Raw genomic sequence first — 18,416 nt, 5'->3', positions numbered from 1 at the left:
GCATAGGTGACACATCTGAGATGCGGCCAGACGTTGGAGGCAGCTAAAGCCACATCAAAGCTTTCCTTGAAAAAAAATTTGGGGGGGGAAGGGCACTGTGCAAAAAGGGGGGGGGGGGTGAAGAATCATTAAAACAATGCACTTAGAACAGAGAGCTGGGACTTGATGTGAAGGTCAGGAAAGTTGCAACAACAGCCTATATAATAAATGAGTCATCTAATATATAGTGGAGAAATTAAGAGAAAAATGTCCCTCTTGTCTCACACACACACACACACACACACACACACACACACGCCCCCCCCCAAGAAATAAAAAATAAAACCAAAACTAAATAAATGGGAGAAAGAAAAAAGAAAAGCTTCTATCATGAAAACACAAAATCACTAAGGGCTATTGCAGAGAAAAGCAAGGCCAGGGGAGTGCTATGTGTTTGGCATTAATGACTGTTTTTAAATAAAATTAAACACTTTACTCAGTTGTCAAAAAATAGCTCTCCTAATTCTCCCAGCGTGCATGTTTGCAGGCTAAGGATTGTTCTTCCCTTCTCCGAATACTGTTGTCTGCCTTAACAAAGGACTTACTTTCAAACTGACAATTTTCTAAAAAGAGAGCAGCTTTGTGACATCAAGAGGAAATCTAAATTTTAATCCAGGAGAACAGAGCAAAGATTTTTGGTCCATTCCCATACCGAGTGAGATCCCTGAATTCAAAGAAACAACAGATAAATAAAAAGATGAAAACTACAAATAGGCAGTGCTTGATGATTTTATAATAAATTGCATGGGGGGGGGAGCATTTCAATGAAGCATAATTTGGGATATCCCATGAAAAGGAGCCCAAATTCAGTATTTGGTTTATCATGGGGAGCAAAATTTCTAAAAGAGCTTTAAAAAAAAAAAACCCGAAACAAGCACATTCCCAAATAACGAAGGGAACTCTTCCTCTGGACAGTTGTGTTTTATCTGAGTCAATCTGCACACAAGAGGCCGAGCAGTTTACCAGCAGCTTTCCAGCAGGACCCCACTTTGTGTTTTGGAACCTCTTCACTTCCGTCGGGCTAAAATCAAGTTCTTGTAGCAGCTGTGCTATTTACATTGTTCCCTTAGTTGTGCATGGCCCTGGTCTCGGGAAATGAAAGGAAACACACTACAGTAGCGGCTGATGCTTTCAACTTGCCCCCACACTCCGTCCCAAACTCATTCGCTCACCCTCTTCTCGGCCCTTTTCAAAGCAGGTAAGTGAAGCTGGGCCGCAGCTTCAGACAGAGCTCAACTCGTGTGAGGAGCCGCACAATGTGGAGAGCTGGAGAGGCAGGATTCAAAAGGGGAATTCGCCACAGCCAACACCAGTTTAGCTCCCGGCGCTGCCCGGCGGCCTCCAACCATGCCCCATTTCCTGGCCTGAGTCTGCACAGAGAGGATCAGGAGGGAGGGCTGGACAGGGCCTCCCTGTTTCCAAACACGACTGAAAACCCCATTTCGCATCATCTACGACGAGGTGCAAGGGAGAAATCTGGGCACGGTCGCTGTTTGACTGCTGCGAGGATCCTGGCTGAGAAACAGTCTGAGCAAACCTAGCCATTCCCGGCACCGTAATCTATTCATAAGTATCAACGCTACATTCCCGTCACAGATACATCCATATATCCGGACTGGATCCGTTTGTTAGATGATTTGATTCTTCCCAAGCACAATTTCATAACAAGTTATTGTTTTGGAAACCTGCATTCCAGAACCATTCCAGATTTGACTTTTGCTTGAGGCACAACAAAAGAACCAAGCCGTCAAATAATAACAAACATCTTTTTTTAAAAATAAAGACATGATACTTTCAACTTTTATAATTACAGTTTCTGAAGACTGCGAAATTCAGCTTAACAAAAAGAAACGTGTCCCAAATGCTGGTTGCAAATAAGATACAAGGGTTTATTAGCTATATTCATTGAGTAAGATGGGGGTAAGAGCTCTGTGCAATTTCTTCACACAGGTTTTTTAAGTGGACTATAAATAAATCTATTGACACTGGAAAAATTCAGATTCTTCACCTAAGTACGTGCATTTGCAAACACCTATAGGCACATCTTCCATCTTGCTGGAAAACAATGTCGATGTATTTATCAACTACCTCAAGAAAAAAACTTACATATAAATACACAATGATGGTATTAATCTAGTATATACATCTGCTTCACTATAGGAAAGATTTTTTAAAACACAAAAATGTTCGTGAATAAGAGTTTTGCTTATTTTCAGTCTTCTCTTTATAAATCATTATTACTTTACTGAGAGAACATCACTAATGCATCTTATTTCAAAAGAGCTATTGAAAAACCACTATCCACAAGCCTCTATATTAGCATCCATATCATCTAGAGAATGAGGCCATGCCAATAAAAAAAAAAATCTAGAAAATAATTCTCAACCACTATAGTCAATCTAAACTCAGAAATAATCCACAAGCTCAACTGCAAGCAATCACTCGATTTCTAAATTGCAATATGGATATTATTCTATGTCCTAACATAAAATAAAACTCAATGTCATTAAATAAAAATTCTATGTACTCTACCTCTGAAAAAGAATGGCAAACTATACTTGCTATGTCTGGCCTAATAAAAAGAACGATAGAATCACTCAGACATTCCCCTGTTGATATGAGAAAAATATAATATTGCTGGGAAATATTTGCTGGAACACAAATAAAAGTCCAGAGCTGCATTATGAAATAGACAAGTAAATCTGGAAAAATGATAATCCACCTGGGTGCTATTTCCCGTAAAAACAGAAAGTATTTAACAAATATGAGGGTTTTGGCTCTTCTTAGACATTTGTGTACACAGATTAGTAGTATATTTAAAACATACGAGTTGCTCCAAAAGGATAATAGATTCTGGGCACCTTATATTGACCCTCAAAATCTGAGTGACAAAAACAGTTTATATAAAAATAGTTTCAGTAGAATAAATCAGAATATTGGGAGGAAAACTAAATCATATTGACTTCGTTGAAAAAAATAACACAAATAAAACAAATCTGAAGCTGGTCAATATTAAAACTATACTCAGGTACAGTTTGAACATATTCCTTTATTTTTTCTTTTTTCTCGTAAATAAATATAAATTTTCCCCTTGATCTTAACAGTGATCACTATGATAAGCACTTTTAGGATAGAACTTTTGTGTTTGCTTTTTTAAGAAGATAATCAACAGAGGTCATTTTCTGAGCAATATAACCAATACTTTTTTGATGCATAGATTTCACTGGAAATATATGAATCCAAAGATCTCAGTTCCAATTTAGAAACTCAATTTTATAGGGAAGAGCAGATTTTTTTTTTAAAGCAAGCTAGAAGTACTCACCTCTTCACGTAATTTTATCAACTGCAACATGAATGCACAAAAAAAAAAGATAAAAAGGAAAGAAATGGCAGGAAAGAAAGATCAGTTGTGTGACAGGATACAGAATTAACATTGACAATTTATCTGTTTACATGTTTAGCATTTAAAAATCAGAGACAAACACATTAAAAGAACCTAAACATCTACTACATGCAGGTTTTTTTGAACGAATAAAGATCACTTTCTCACACTGTCACATTAAACAAAGAGAATAGTGTGAAATTCTCTTTTAAAGTACATCTAAGACACCATCATGAAATAAAGGGGAATGACTTCATAGAAGTCTATATTATAAAGAAAACAAGTTTACTGTTCCTCTCTTCTAAAAATGTACCACTAAAGAGGTTTTGTATATACAAGTTTACAGGATGTTTCTCTATTTTGAATCTTGACAACTGATTTACGATTTACCTCCAAATGAAAATGATAGTTTATGTTTTTGTCACAAAACCTATTTTAAGCCAAAAAATTATTATGCTGGTTAACATCATATTTGATTCCACTGTACTAATAGTATAGCACTTGGAGAAAATCATTGTTAATATAAATAAAACATGTTTAGTATTTAGTACTCAGTATCAGAAAACATTTCATGAACCTTAAAAATATATTTATATAAGAATTAATTTATAATTAATATTTTCTTTTGTTTAAGATACTATTGCAATCATATACTATATTTAACTTTTAAAAGTTTCTCCATTTCCAATTGTCCTCGTTTTGTAATCTTGCCCATTATTTCAAAGCAATGTTCTCTTACTTCATTAATACTGCTATTTTCTACAGTCAAAATTCTCTGTAAAACATGTTTCCATCTACCGTCAATATAGGGGATAAAACGAACCGCCTATGTCTTTAGAACCTAGCAAAAGGCTATAATCAGATCTCAAGTTCATTTTATGTACATGTATGTAAGTGCATGTGTATTGAACTTTAAACCACAAATATCACTACAGAGTTGAGATAACTACCATAGAATCTGCAGTGAAAAAAAAAAAAAAACTTGAAACCTTTGTTCCAAGACACTATAAACTATGTTTTAGGTCTGAAATTTGCATTCTCAGCAATTCGGGTCTACAACGGATAATTTTTAAACATCTAAAGATCTGTAACATCTGTTATAACACTTGACATATACAAGCCAATAAATTACACTATTGCTTTGGGAGAAATCTGCCATGAATTGCTCAAGCTAAGCCTCTCTCAAAGTATCATGTTTACTACAGTCCGGAGTTCTCAATGCTTAAACGCTGGTTTTGTCTCCAATTCAAGCAAGGCCGTGTGCATTCCAGCTTATTCTGTTATTTCATTTGTTATATGAAAGCTATCTCAAGTACAAAAGAATGAAATTTCACAAAGTTCATGATTCCTTTATTTAAAAAGCACAGAAGCTGTTGCACCTCCCAGTGCATTTAGTGAAAATGAAACTTCCAACATCATCCTTCCGAAATATCCAAGGAGTTCTGATGACTGGTAAGTACGCTCTTTCTCTCAGCAACCATCCAATACGCTTGAGCAAAATATCCCATCGTTTCGTATGCAAAGTTGCTAATATTTTTTTTTTCCCTTAGAAAGAGGACAATTTTAAAACTAAAATACCTGGCCTGTCACACGTTGGGATCTTTCTCTTTGCTATCCAAACATGGGAGGAAAGGGGACACCATCAGTTCTCAGAAAGCCGATCTGGGGGTGGACGCACAGCGATCCTTTCTTTCTGGGGGCACCATTCTTCCGTTGACCACGATACTTAGAGGGGCAAAGTTTAAAACTACTCCTCAGCAATAGAGACTATTTGGGCCATGCCACCCTGCCATAATCAATGAGCGTTTAAAAATGCTGCCCATTTGTTTTTTCAATAGGTTCCAAACAAAAACGTTCTATCTTGTTTGTGCTGCATGGCTGGCTCCAAGCTCCACACCGGATTTGTCGCTAAGCTAGGTAATGGGAGGGTTTTTAATCTTTATCTTCTATGTGTGTGTGTGTGTTTTTTTTTCCTTCCCCCTAAGTTAGGCCGAGAGTTATTCATTCTAGTAAACAAAAGATGGTCTATTTTTGAAAATGAACAATGCTCAGAGTAGCCTGAAAATAGTGGTTTCATATCTTGTCAAGTTCCGCGCTCCATCGTAGGTGACATGAAAGGGTGCCCAATGCCACCATGTTATGATAATCAACATTTTTTTTTAAACAAAGATTTTTGCACCCGCCCCCAAATCCTTCTTTGCACCCCAGCCCCAGCCCGGTCCCCCCCGCTTCAGTCCCCACTCCCCAAATGCAGAATTTGATACAAGAGGTAATCTGTTCCTTTGTGGGCAGGGGGAAAAAGAATCTGGTTTACGCTGGTTTGAACCAGTGGAATCTCTTGTGGTTAAGCCTTCTGCTGTGTCTCGCATCAAAACTGCACTGCAGAGCATGTGCGGGCTCCTGTGCGCGCGCCTGAGTGTGCGTGTGTGTGTGTGTGTGTGTGTGTGTGTGTCTGTGCGTGCACACAAGCGCACGCGTGGGTGGCGCGTCACGTGACCTCGAGAACGCCCGAATTTTTTTTTAAAAGCTGATAACGCTACTGCCGTCTCTGTCCGCATACAGATAACGAATAAATGCTGAACTCTATTAAACGCCCTTTACACATTATCGTGGGTCGAACACACAATTTTCTGAACTTATGATGACAGTCTATTTATTTTGCTATAAACCCTCGGCACGTAACGAACAGATTTGTGCCTGGTAATGATCTGCTCTGCCAGGGCTGTATGAAATGATACCGACCTTCTTTAGATCTTGGGGAATTAAATTGACCGACTTCACCCCCTGGTCCGTGGCTGAAGTTTGACACACTTTATGCACAGCAAGCCCAGGTCGGAACTTAAGAGAACCTTGTATTAAAAAATTAAGCAATCATATCCACTGAATATTGCTTTACCACCAAAAAAAAAAAATCAGCACGTTTAGAGATGTCTTACTCTTTGTGTTCACTTTTGAACCTTCTGTTTGGGATTTCCTCGAATTTCATTCACTCAAATGCATTCACTGGTCAATATAATTCTGCAGATGGGAACTGAGAGACGATTAGGGTTCAAAAGCAGAAGGGGTGAATTTTTATTTGCCCCATTAGGATACTCCACTACGTAGGGGATTTAATTCTGAAAAATTTTTTTCCCTCTCTGAGAAAAATTTTCAGAAAATTGAATGAGTTAACAACTATTAAGTTAATTCTAAGCATCACTACATTTCAAGAACTCAACTCAAAAAAAAAAAGTTAAAATGTTGACATATGGAATAAAAACAGAATACTTTTTAAAAAAATAGAATGATAAAGCCTAAGACAATAGTACTTAGAAAGCTGCTGACCCAACAGTAATTGTGTCCCTTCTTTGTAAGTCAGGGATAAGCTGTATTTGATTATATAAAAGTAGATATGCATCAGAAATTAATTTTAACTTATACAGAACAGTTTAGAATTTAATGAAACATGTTAGGTATAAAAGATTTTTGAGATGCATTTTTTTAAAAATTGTATAGTTTTAGAATTTTTGACATCTAATGACAGAAATGCTCACATATAAAATAAATGTATATATTTTATAGTTAGTTTGAAGATATTGATGTATATTAGCAACTAGGTTATATACCTCTATGAAAATGTATTATAGGAAGAATGAAAAATAATAACTATGGCACTAGCTATAGCATTTACATTTATCTAAATATCCTCAAAGAGCACACCATAAGGAAGCTATATATACTAAAAATAATCAAATGGTATTTAGTTTATTTATTTGTACCACTGCTATTTATTCTCTATCACCTTCATTTTCTGATCTATAATTTTAACTGAGACGTAATCTAATTTCGATTAAAATATGTTGCTATTTTCATCTCATTTTGGCTTGCACTCAGGTTTTCCTTCATATTAAAAGTTTATTGTTATTATTACTTAGTCAAGAAGTCTTGAAAAGCATCTTATCACCTGACTTTAAAATAAATGTATTCGTGGGTCAAAATTATTTCTTTCTGTAAATTAAAAGTAGCCTCCTCAGAACAACTACTCACTGTTCAATCACACAGCCACAGAACTCAAGAGGAAGAGTCAATGCAAAATCTTTTTCTTCCTCTAAAGAAAAGACAGTTTTTTCCCCCTCAGGTTTAAATGAATACTGATAAGGAATGAAAAGTTATTTTTACATGACCATTGCTAGTTAAGGATGTGTTTTAGCTTTGAGGGATTTTAATTCCTCTATCATGATATAGAACCTGAAGAAAAACTGACAATTTTACTATGATATGAACAATCTGCTATATCTGGTTACAAGACATCCAAAAAGTTAAATGTAGGTACTTTGAACTTTCAAACCTAATTCAAATTTTAGACTGAAAAGTTCATATAGGTAATAATCTAACAGTTATATAGTCTCATGACTATAATTTATCATACTCTATTTATTGAAGTGACAGCTCCTTACAACTAAACTTCAGGTTCTCCAAGCACTTCAGAATTTATAAGTTTGATTTATGCGAGTCTGGGGGAAATCTCTGTGTAATCACTTTAAAGTGACAGGAATATAATTTGAAAAATTCAGAAAATATGAACTCAATCCATATTGGTGGAATATTTTTCTTTAGGCAGAAATACCACACTCGTATGAATATAAGGCAAATGTTTTAGGCATATAAAATGTCCATTGAGAGGACTGAACATGCTTTGTGTATATATATATTTTTTTTTTCTAAGAAGGATACCTGTCATTTTACTACAACATCCATTACAATAAAGGAGTCTGACTTAGACAGGTACAACCCTTTCCCTCTTATTGCCTCATATTAGGCAGTAGTTTCAAATGAGTGAAAGATCTTCAGCTTTTCAAAGAAGTGATAAGGAAACTATGAATTCACTTTCTTTTTTTTTTTTTTTTGCTGAAAGGATACTGCTATTTTGGCAGTAGAGATAGAAAATAAAATCATGATTCATTTGTTCAGGAGGTCTGAGAAATCTAAATCTGACTTAAAATAAGGAGTAAAGATTTTCCCTCTCATCCCGAAATTATTTAAACTATTCTAAGTAAGCCTCTTTATCAAATCACCCTGTTATGTTGGATGCATTCTTTTTTTTTATATTTCTTTCTTAGCTATTCTCATAGTTCAATCAAAAAAGCAGAAATCCCAAGTCAAATCTTAACATGTTTACATTTCTGAACGCAAGCTGATAACATCCAAACAGTGGAAGAAATGAGGTCTTTGCAAAAACAAACAATCAACTCAATGATTCTTCTCTCCTATTTGGAAGGGGGGAGGCAACCAGTTGTGGGGGCCTTAATCACATAAGCAACATCCCTATTTGCTACATTAACATTATAGTAGATAGCAATAGTTTCAGCCTATGCAGACATACCTGTAATAATCTATTTGAAATTTGGTTTCAAATAATCTATTTGAACATAATCCATTTGAAAGGATATCTCAAATTATGCACTTTTAAATAATGTGTTCCCAAATATCTTATTAAAATTTTGGTTAACTCAATGAATAATTCATTTTCATCTTCACATAACCAGAAACAAACCCTTTGCAACACTTGCCAAAGGAACATTTACTAACAAGTTCAGCTCTTGCTTCTAAAGTTTCCTATCATTTATTTTCTTTGAAAGTGTCAAGGAGAATCACCTACTATGGTTGTCAGACATTTAAGTCTTCTCTACTCTGAGGTTCTTGATGCACACATACATACAGAAGTATGTATATATATTTTAGTAATATATATGATCTACATAAATTAATGAATTCTGCTGTATTAACTCCAAGAAAGAAGTGGGACATTAATTAGGCTCATGACACTATGGAGAACTGACTAATGAGAACTGACAGCCAAGTTGGAAGGCCCTTTTAAGAAAGAATTGCCTTATTTTCTACCTATGCCAATCTTAAAATGCAAACAATTTTTATTATTATTTATTATTATCACTATTATTTGATAGGGGGGTGAGCCACTATATGAACGTCCAAATTCCACACTGTGCTTACAATTTGCATTTGGTGAATGTATTTTTAAGAAGCTACACAATAGCAGCCCGAGCTGCCTGCCCTGCTGAATTTTAAAAGCTTATTTTCATTTGTTTTGTTGCAAGTGTTGATTTAATTATACTGCATTATTATCAAAGCTGTATTATGTACTTTTTTTATTCCTTTTACATGTGTTTGAGGTGAAGACCTTGGCTTTGTCTGCAAACAGTGTGTCTCAAGTTATTCCTTAAGTACTAAATAATAAAGAAAAGAGAAGAAAAGATTTTTTTTTAAGATAGCAGACAGTGATCTCAAGGTAAAGGGTTAAATGTAAGATCTCCAAGAAACATTTTGAAGTTGATTAAGACTCCAGCTTTGCATTAAACAGTATCGCTTCCACATGAGTTGCTGCTAATACGGTGAAGGGAGCAGCTTGAGCGCCCAGCGTGCCAGTGACCTCCTTCCCCCTGCAGCCACCCACCGGGCCTTCCTGATTAGCATTCTACCTGGTTCTCAGAGGAATTCCCGTCATCCCCTAGGAGCTCATTCCGGACTTCGTCACTGTAGGCGATCCGTGACCTTTTCTATAAAACAAAACAAAACAAAAAGGGAGAGCGGGAGAGAAACGTTAGCAAAGTGAAGGCTTGGAAGCATCCGTTGGTATCAAGGCTCATCATCTCAACCCTCGAGAGCCCCCTAATGGAAACCTACTTGCTCAAATCTGCAAATCAAAGTTGGGTAAAGTTCTTGGACTTGAGAAGTTTAATAGAAAATCCTAAATTTTTCAAAGCCCCGGTGAAAGAAAATTCTGCAATGTTGTAAGAACTCTGTGGATATTCACAAGTGGGTCCACAACAGGCATATCATTACATACACTGTCATTAAAATAATAATAATAATAATAATAATAATAATAATAATAACAATAAGGTTTCTAAAATAAGCAATATAGCTATGTGACAACTTTATGAATAAAACTCATCAGATCTAATTAAAACAAGAGTTTATGGAGATCTTTAAAGCAGTGGCATGAAACTAACTTTACAATATAGATCTTCTAAAAATTCAATTCCAGGATACTTTATCTTGATTTATACATTGGAATATAGGGGAAATAGCACATCTCGGTTTTCTTCATTATTGTAACCAGAAAAAGAATTTAAAAGCCCATACCATTTCTAAAGTATAATTTAAATACCTTAAAGTCCTCTATAAATAATGACCTAAGGAAAAGTTGTGTGTATATTAAATTTCCCAATCCCAGCAAATAAAGACAAGTACTAACTACAAATCAACTTTTCACAATCCCAATAAACAAAGAAATTTTGTTTTCTAAGAAAACTGCCTTTACCTGTGAAGCCAGAGGGGTAGGGATGTGAGTGAGTCATAACTTTTCTGAATGGACACAGATTTCAAAAAGCTAAAAGAGCTTTGAAAAGTAATTGGGACACTGAAGTGTGACCCTCATGGCCTACTTCAATATCACCAGTTCAGATTCAAATGCAGATTTACCAGTTACCTTTGCTCCCTTTTCTGCTTCTGAACTAACTAAGCAAAAACAGTCTATTAAAAACCAGCACCTGAGAAATAGTAACTTCTCTCCCTAGCAGCCCACAGTTTAAGGCTTAAATATTCTTACTTAAAATGAAAAAGTTCAAAGAACTAGCTAGAGTTTGTAAGCAGAAATCAACATGATTTTTACTTAGGCATTTTAAACCAGTGAATTACACTCCTTTGCAACATAAAAATCATACCATCATAAATGCAAAATTATATTAGACCTTAAGAGGACTTTCCACAGAAAGCCAGTGGACTTTAAATCCATTTAAAACTGCAGCCCTCCTCAACTGGGGCTCCTGATCTGAAGAGCAAAACATAAGAAATTACTTCAAGGACTATTTTTTCATTTCTCCCAAAGATAGCACATAAGAGAGAATTTAGCTCATTACATAGAACAGAAGCCTTAGGGCATGAGGGCTTAACTCTAGGGCAGAATCCAGTTGAAACAGACTGAATTTAGCATAAATAAAAATAAGTTAGTTGAGCCATTCCTTTATCAGGGGGGAAAAAACCAAACCTATCAGCCTCATAGAATTCTAAGGGTAGCCCTATTTAAACAGACTTCACTAGAACCCTGGAGTCCTTAGCATCCATAGCACTCATTCTACCATATAAAATTTTCACCCCTTTTATTACCCTATGGATATGCTCAGGAAAGAGCTCAAATTGTAAAGCAGTTGAGAAGAAAGGAAATGGCAGTATCCCCTACCACTAATTCCCTACCCAAAGCCCCCTTGCTTTCTATACATGTGTAACTTATACCTAAGCAGATCCATTAAGTCTGCAAGCAGATAAATAAAGCCAACAATGCTGCAGTGAAGACAAAGCTGAAAAGTTAAGTCATTAGCCTGAGGTCAGTAATGACATCTGTATCAAATGTCTTAACAATTCAGGAGTGTCCCAACTTACTCATTTCTGAACAAATGAGACTTTTTTGCCAGAACAAAAAAGCCTGATTCTCTTATTGTGCTTATAGAAGCTTCGACTAATTAGCTATTTCTATTCACTCTATACAGAACCATATTGAAAATTCCAAAATTACCAGACAGCCCACTTCATGATCTTCCCACAATATTTAGTTTAAGCCAAACTTTTCTTTCACCCATTTACTGATACTCGGCGAAAGTATTTCACAGCATTAAAGGAAATGAGAACCTTTAAACGGGCTGTGGTATCAGAGCAGTCGTTTTAATTATTCATTTCATCACTATGGGGGACTAAAACATTCCACAGTATGCAAGAATATCATATGGAGATTGTTTTTGTTTTCCCCTTTTTTCACCAAAATACCAACAAATTGGCATAGATTGTTCAATCACATTATATTCTTCTTTTGATTTATTATCCTTCAAAGGAAAAAGTAAATTACAGACATGGATCCCTAAATATCTAATCTTGCTTTGGCTAGAATCGATGGCTTTTGCAAGGCGGCAATTAAGACTGCACATGTTCCGTTGAAGGGTGGTCCCTGGAAATGTCACCCTTTACCATTGAGATAGTTAAAAACAAGTTATTTGGAAAATTCTTGGATATAATTACAGAAACAATGTGCTGCATTTTCAAAACGTTCACTGAAAGAATAAAAATGATCACTCATTTACATAGCAGAAATAGTTCTTTGCAAAAAATGATACAACTAATGCTGCAAATTTAACTCTTTACACTCAAGTATCATTTTACAGAAAGTTTTTTAAAAGCTTTGTTTTATTAATAATTATATTTAAATGCTTGAATTGGTATTTCCCACTAATTTGTTATGATTTGAAACATTAAGCTGATTGAAATCAACCATCATTTAGCCTGCGGGACATTACTAAACTAACTGAATACCAAAAAAGGGCAAAATCCTTTCAATAACTGTTTATTTTATGAATAATTTCCCCCTAAAATATCAAGTTATTTTACCTTCTATGGAATTTTAAAAACTCTCTGCATTACTTAGTACTATATCATACTTTGATTTGGAGGATACAAAGTTAATGAAACAAATATCAACTGAATGTGAAAAAAATATTTTTACTTTTCTATTAACTGCATGAAACCTGTACTTTAGCCAAATGCAAGCAAGAGAATTTGAGCTGGAAATGTCACATACTCAGCTACAGTTTGAAGGAACCCAATTCATAATGCATTTTATAAATAGTTAATGACTTCTATACATAAGCTAACCAGGCAAATCAAGAAATTGTCAACATTTTTAGTCTTAGTTGTCAGTTACTACTGTCTACTGGTGCTTTATATGTGGCTTCTGGAGAAGACGGAAGCTCTATGCAGTTTATAATCTACTGCAATTTTGGGTCTGCACCATAAGGGTGGAAAAGTTTCAACTGACAGTATTACACAGAGATAGAGAGAGAGACACAGAGAGAGAGACAGTAAAATACAAGAGTATCTTTCACTTCGGTGGTGTGTGTGTATGTGTGTGTGTGTGTGTGTGTGTGTGTGTGTGTGTGTGTGTTTTCCAAAGCTTATTCACTTCTAACTCACCAGGTGAGCTAAACATGGTTAAGACAGAAAATCTACAAACTATGTAATATATATACATATATATTCTATATAATGAGAGAAATATTACAAATTAACAACTGATGCTTATCTTTAGAATGTTAGATGCAATTTCCATCGCTATTTGAAAACCAATAATGAAAAAGTGAGGCTTTGGTCATGAAGGAAATTTCTGAGTTCCAGCAGTTTTCACTTCCAGGTATTTGAGAAGAACCTTTGCATACTGATTAGGTGCTTTTCTTAAAGGTTTTCTAAAAGTTTGAAGAGATTCACTTGCTCAGTTCTTGTCTAGAAATTTGGCTTGAAGCAATCTATCTACTTGACCCAAGCCTTAACATTTCCCAACTGAACCGAATAGGGTGCTGGTCAGACACTGCTAAACTGGAAACATAACGAATTAACTGAGCTTAAACTAATTAAGATCTGTGATCTGTAGTACCGCCTTCTCTATGATTTCACATGTCAAACACAGTATACGGTACCAGAGTGAGGATTCAACAACCCAACACCAGCCTGAGCATAACAATGAAGTTGGTTTATTACTAAAGCGTCTATGAGAATTTAATTTCCATGGCGTGCACATGGCAAAGCAATTGCTTAAATTGCCTCACCTGGGAATTTAATACAATGTTATCATCAGACCAGCCACATTGTAAATAGATTTATAATGCTTTCCATGTGCTGCACTCTGTTGCATATGAATTAAGTAATGATCTGGTATTACAATAAAATCAGCTAGTTCCCACACCTGGCAGACAGGATATTTCACTAAATTAATATCCATACAGCTACATCATAAGGCACGGGAGAGGAAACCATCTCTGAGGCATTCGGCTCGAGTTTTACACGGGAGGCAACACTCCGCACCATGTCACCGTGTTGAATAGGCTGCTCAAGACAATCTGTTTCTAACATCTGTATCACAGAATTAAGACTTTCTCATTCCTCTTCCATTTGGGCCTGATTTTCTTCATTCGGTACTTTAATTACCAATCAGCAATCCACAACATTCACAACACTAAGAAAGCTCTTTATTCTAATCTGTGTGCTGCAGACAGCCAAATAATTGATACAAAGTGCAGTAGGGTTTGGGCAAGGAATGAAAGAGCAGCTTGTCCTACTTCCTAATCAAATTGGTCCATAGAAGAAATGGTTAATAGATTTCTCCCTAGGACTAAAGCAAATTATCCAGTCTGGCCAGAATTTTCCATTGCTTCTACCATGCTTTCAGTCTCCATATATTTAATAATGCCCAAGGTTACCAGGTGATACATCTATTAAAAACTGTTGTGCTTCCAGAGCCAAAGAACTTAACTGCTCTAAAGAATTTAACTACTCCTGTTATAATTAATACTTTGGGATATCTATAGAATACCATGGACTTCTATTTATTTGCTGGTCACATAATTGCTGGCATTCTGTCCTTACCCAATTTTATCTGATTTTAATGAACTAATATCATACTTCTGTGATGCCCAGATGGTATTCTGTAAAATGCATCTATCTTTGGCACAAAGCATTCCACTTTTAAGCACACTCCTATTCTCCATGGCCAATTTCAGCTTTTCATTCACATTCCATTCTCTGACCCCGTACTTAAAAAGGTTCATCATTCCAGCACAGAAAACTTTCAGTATGTGATCTTGGTCAAGTTAAGTTGTTTGATATCACTTTCCTCAATCTCTAAAACAGTAATGATTGGGGTCAGGGATATAGCTCAGCAGCCAAATACTTCCCTAGCATGTGTGAAGCTTGGCATCACACACACAAAATAATAACAATAAGACAGTGATGGGAATATTTATCTCCTAGGCCATACCACTAACTAAAAATAAATGATACTTATTTCATATGATAAATCAATGAAAACCAAGCCTAAAATGCAACTGGCCAACTAAGCTTAGTTGCTTATGTTGGAAAAGGGGAACTACAACCAGTCCTCATATGGCTTAGGGAACAAAATTAATGTGTCCTTCCTAGAAAATAATTTGCTAATACATAACAAAAAGTAGCTTTAATGAGCCTGTATTGTTTTAACCCAGTAATTCTGCCACACTGTTTTGCTCAATTTCCTATTTTATGGTGCTATCATTTTTAGATGACTTTAAATGGTAAAAACTTGACTGCATTTTAAAAACGTTATCAGAGAAAGTAAGTTCCAATCTGTTTCTTGTAAGTAATCATTCCCCTAAACATGGCTTGCTCTGCTCAAGGGACTGTTTAGAGTTAAAGGTCAAGCTCATTCTCTGGAAAGTGCACTTGCCATATGTCACCAATACTGCAGCATTAATAAGGGAAAGCACACTTTCTATCTATCATAAACTCATGGCCAACAGACCATATGCAAGCCACCAGAGAGAAAATACTAAAACACCCCACTGCTTGGCTACAACTGTTGAAAAGCAAGTTACTGTGAGATCACGGCACTAACTCATCATTTCTGAATATGTTACATATATCGGGGGGGGGGGGGAGTCAATTAAATTTTACTCAAAAAAAAATTCTTGTTTTGGGCCACATCCAACTGTGCTTTGGGCTTACTGGCTCTGCACTTAGAGAAAAACCCTGGCAGGGTTTGTCAGGGACAGGAGCGGGAGAGGAGTGGAACAGATGAGGTGCTGGACTGAACTGAGGTTGGACTGCATGTAAGGCAAGCACCTTATCTGCTGTGCTATATCTCTGGTCCTGTCAAAACTATTTTAAATATTTGAAAAGGATATTTATGTTTGGTCTACAAAAAATTCTACATCTTCTCTTAAATACTTTTTAAATTAAGCTATCATATTGTGAATGTTCAAATGCTTCTGATGAGGCTTTAAATATATATACATAGATGTGAATACACACACACACACACACACACACACACACACACACACACTGGATCTTGCCCATATTCCAGCCATGTGTATAATAACTCTAAGTATGCTGCACGATACTTAGAGTTATTAGAAACTCTGTCTCCACACGACTGCGATATCATGTAATTAATGATCTGCAAAACAGAGTCGAGAAGTCACATTGCTACATTTCTTCATTTCCTCTCCCAGCATTTCTAGTAAGTCTAAACCCTTAAGTCTACCATTAATGTTGGAACAGCGCCCCCTGAGGGTCCTGAGCTGGCTGGACAGCGGGACACAAGTATGAGGCTGCAATATCACTCCCCAGTGCCACCCGCGTGGGCTATACATGTCCTTGAGCTCTGTCTGGGAAACCCTGCAGAATCCAAGTGTGTACGACACAGCAGCTGGGATGTGTGACCATTTCCCGTAACCCCCATCCTACAAGCATATTCCCACACCATGGACAGGCATATGAGCCCCCCAGGCCCCCATAACGTATGCGTGTGAGTAGCACCGCCAGCCCAGGCAAACAAACACTGCAAGCAGGACGGGTGCGCGCACCACAGCTAAAGGGTGCAACCCTCACGCTTTGATATGTGAAAGCACAACTAAAGTGTGCAATCCCACAGCGAATGAGAGGAAGCACCAGAACTAAAGCATGCAACCCCCAGAGCATTTGTCTACAAACACTTCAGTCAATGTGGGAATCCCAGGGCTCGGAGTCTGGGGCCGTTGGGCAGGGCTATGGTACACCCGGGCCCATCACTGCAACAAGGGGAGGAGAGGGAATGGATCAACCAAACACAAATGGAGATAGTCTCGTGGCCACATCTGTTTGTTCTGGCCCATAGTATATGACTTTGACGCTGCTACTGAGCACCGTTTTGTTGTTTCTTCTATCAGGCTAACTTGCCAATCAATAATTCAGTTACTTCATTCAGAAAATCAGCTCCTAATAGAATGCCTAGATGTTGTCGACTTTGTGTCAACTTAGCAACCAGCAGAGGAAATCTAGTTACTAAAGTGTTTCTGAATAAAAAATGAAATTACTCCACAGAAAATAACAAACATGTCAAAATGTTCCTTATTTCATTTATAGTGATATAGAAATGTTCTATACACTGAAAAAAGGTTATTCTGATAAATAAATGCTAGATGACATTCTTCAGTTGTTTTGGGGGGGGAAGGGATCGGTCAAACCTGGCAGTGTTCAGGAGTTTTCCTGGCTCTGTGCTCAGAGTGACATCTGATAGTGCAATGGGGTCTATACCTGGTGCTGGGGATTTGAACTGACGGTGGCAGGATGCAAGGCAAGTGTCTAAACCCCTTACTATCTCTCCAGCCCTTGGTTGTATTTTTAAAAAGAATTGTTAGAATTAAATACATAACATATATTAATTAGTTTATATCCGAGTGATGCTGGGCCATCTGCCGAGCATTAGGAGACCTGATCGTTCACCGAATATCTGCCTGGAAGCATAATTTCAAGTGACCTACACATACAAGGACAAATAGTCTTACGGAATCTGTATAAACTGACAACTGAGGTTCCATATATAAATGACAGACTGTTGACAGCAACATTCGGCACCATTCAAAACAGCCACAACATTCAGAAATGAAGAGCTGTACTGCGGAAGTCCACACCCAAATCTAGAGTCCACTTTCCAAGTCCACAGGTTGTGGGGAAAACTAAGCAGAAATAGGACAGAATGCTTTCACCGGGCCAGTGGTCTTTCCACCATACCCCAACAGGCAGGCTGCATTCCTTCTGCTCTGCCCCCCAAACAAGGCTGCCCGCATCCTTCACCCAGTCTACACTTAAAAGCAGAGCAGCTCAGAGTATCAGTCTACAGATTTTGTTTCTGAGTATCAGTCTATAGATTTTGGTTCTGAGTATCAGTCTATGGATTTTGTTTATCACTTTTTTCCCAAAATCAACAAACAGCAAAAACAAAAAATGGCAGCCACTTTAATTTACACATTGTTGTCAATTGACACAAATGTCAGCATTTTGATAATGACATTATTTACATATAATATATATAATAAATTGACATTTCCGGGGTGAGAAGTACTTTAGGTACAATGTTTTATATGCAAAAATAAAATGTCTG

The 18,416-nt window shown here is 36.7% G+C and overlaps 1 protein-coding gene across 4 annotated transcripts in view; it reads right to left on the bottom strand.

Moving 5' to 3' along the window:
* Window positions 1–18,416, bottom strand: part of VTI1A (vesicle transport through interaction with t-SNAREs 1A) — a 405,243-nt gene that overhangs the window by 311,573 nt on the left and 75,254 nt on the right. For 2 of the 4 annotated variants that reach the window (XM_056120942.1, XM_056120940.1), the window contains exons 4-5: window positions 9,898–9,975; window positions 3,362–3,382 (exon numbers count right to left, since the gene is read on the bottom strand). In XM_056120942.1, the coding sequence (XP_055976917.1) occupies window positions 3,362–3,382; window positions 9,898–9,975 (99 nt within the window). The remainder of the gene's footprint in view (window positions 1–3,361; window positions 3,383–9,897; window positions 9,976–18,416) is intronic. The other 2 variants (XM_056120943.1, XM_056120941.1) reach the window with 1 other exon arrangement.

This window comes from Sorex fumeus, unplaced genomic scaffold (genome assembly GCF_029834395.1).
Source record: "Sorex fumeus unplaced genomic scaffold, SorFum_2.1 ptg000043l, whole genome shotgun sequence".
Lineage (NCBI taxonomy): Eukaryota > Metazoa > Chordata > Mammalia > Eulipotyphla > Soricidae > Sorex > Sorex fumeus.
This window is presented reverse-complemented; position numbering and strand designations above follow the sequence as displayed.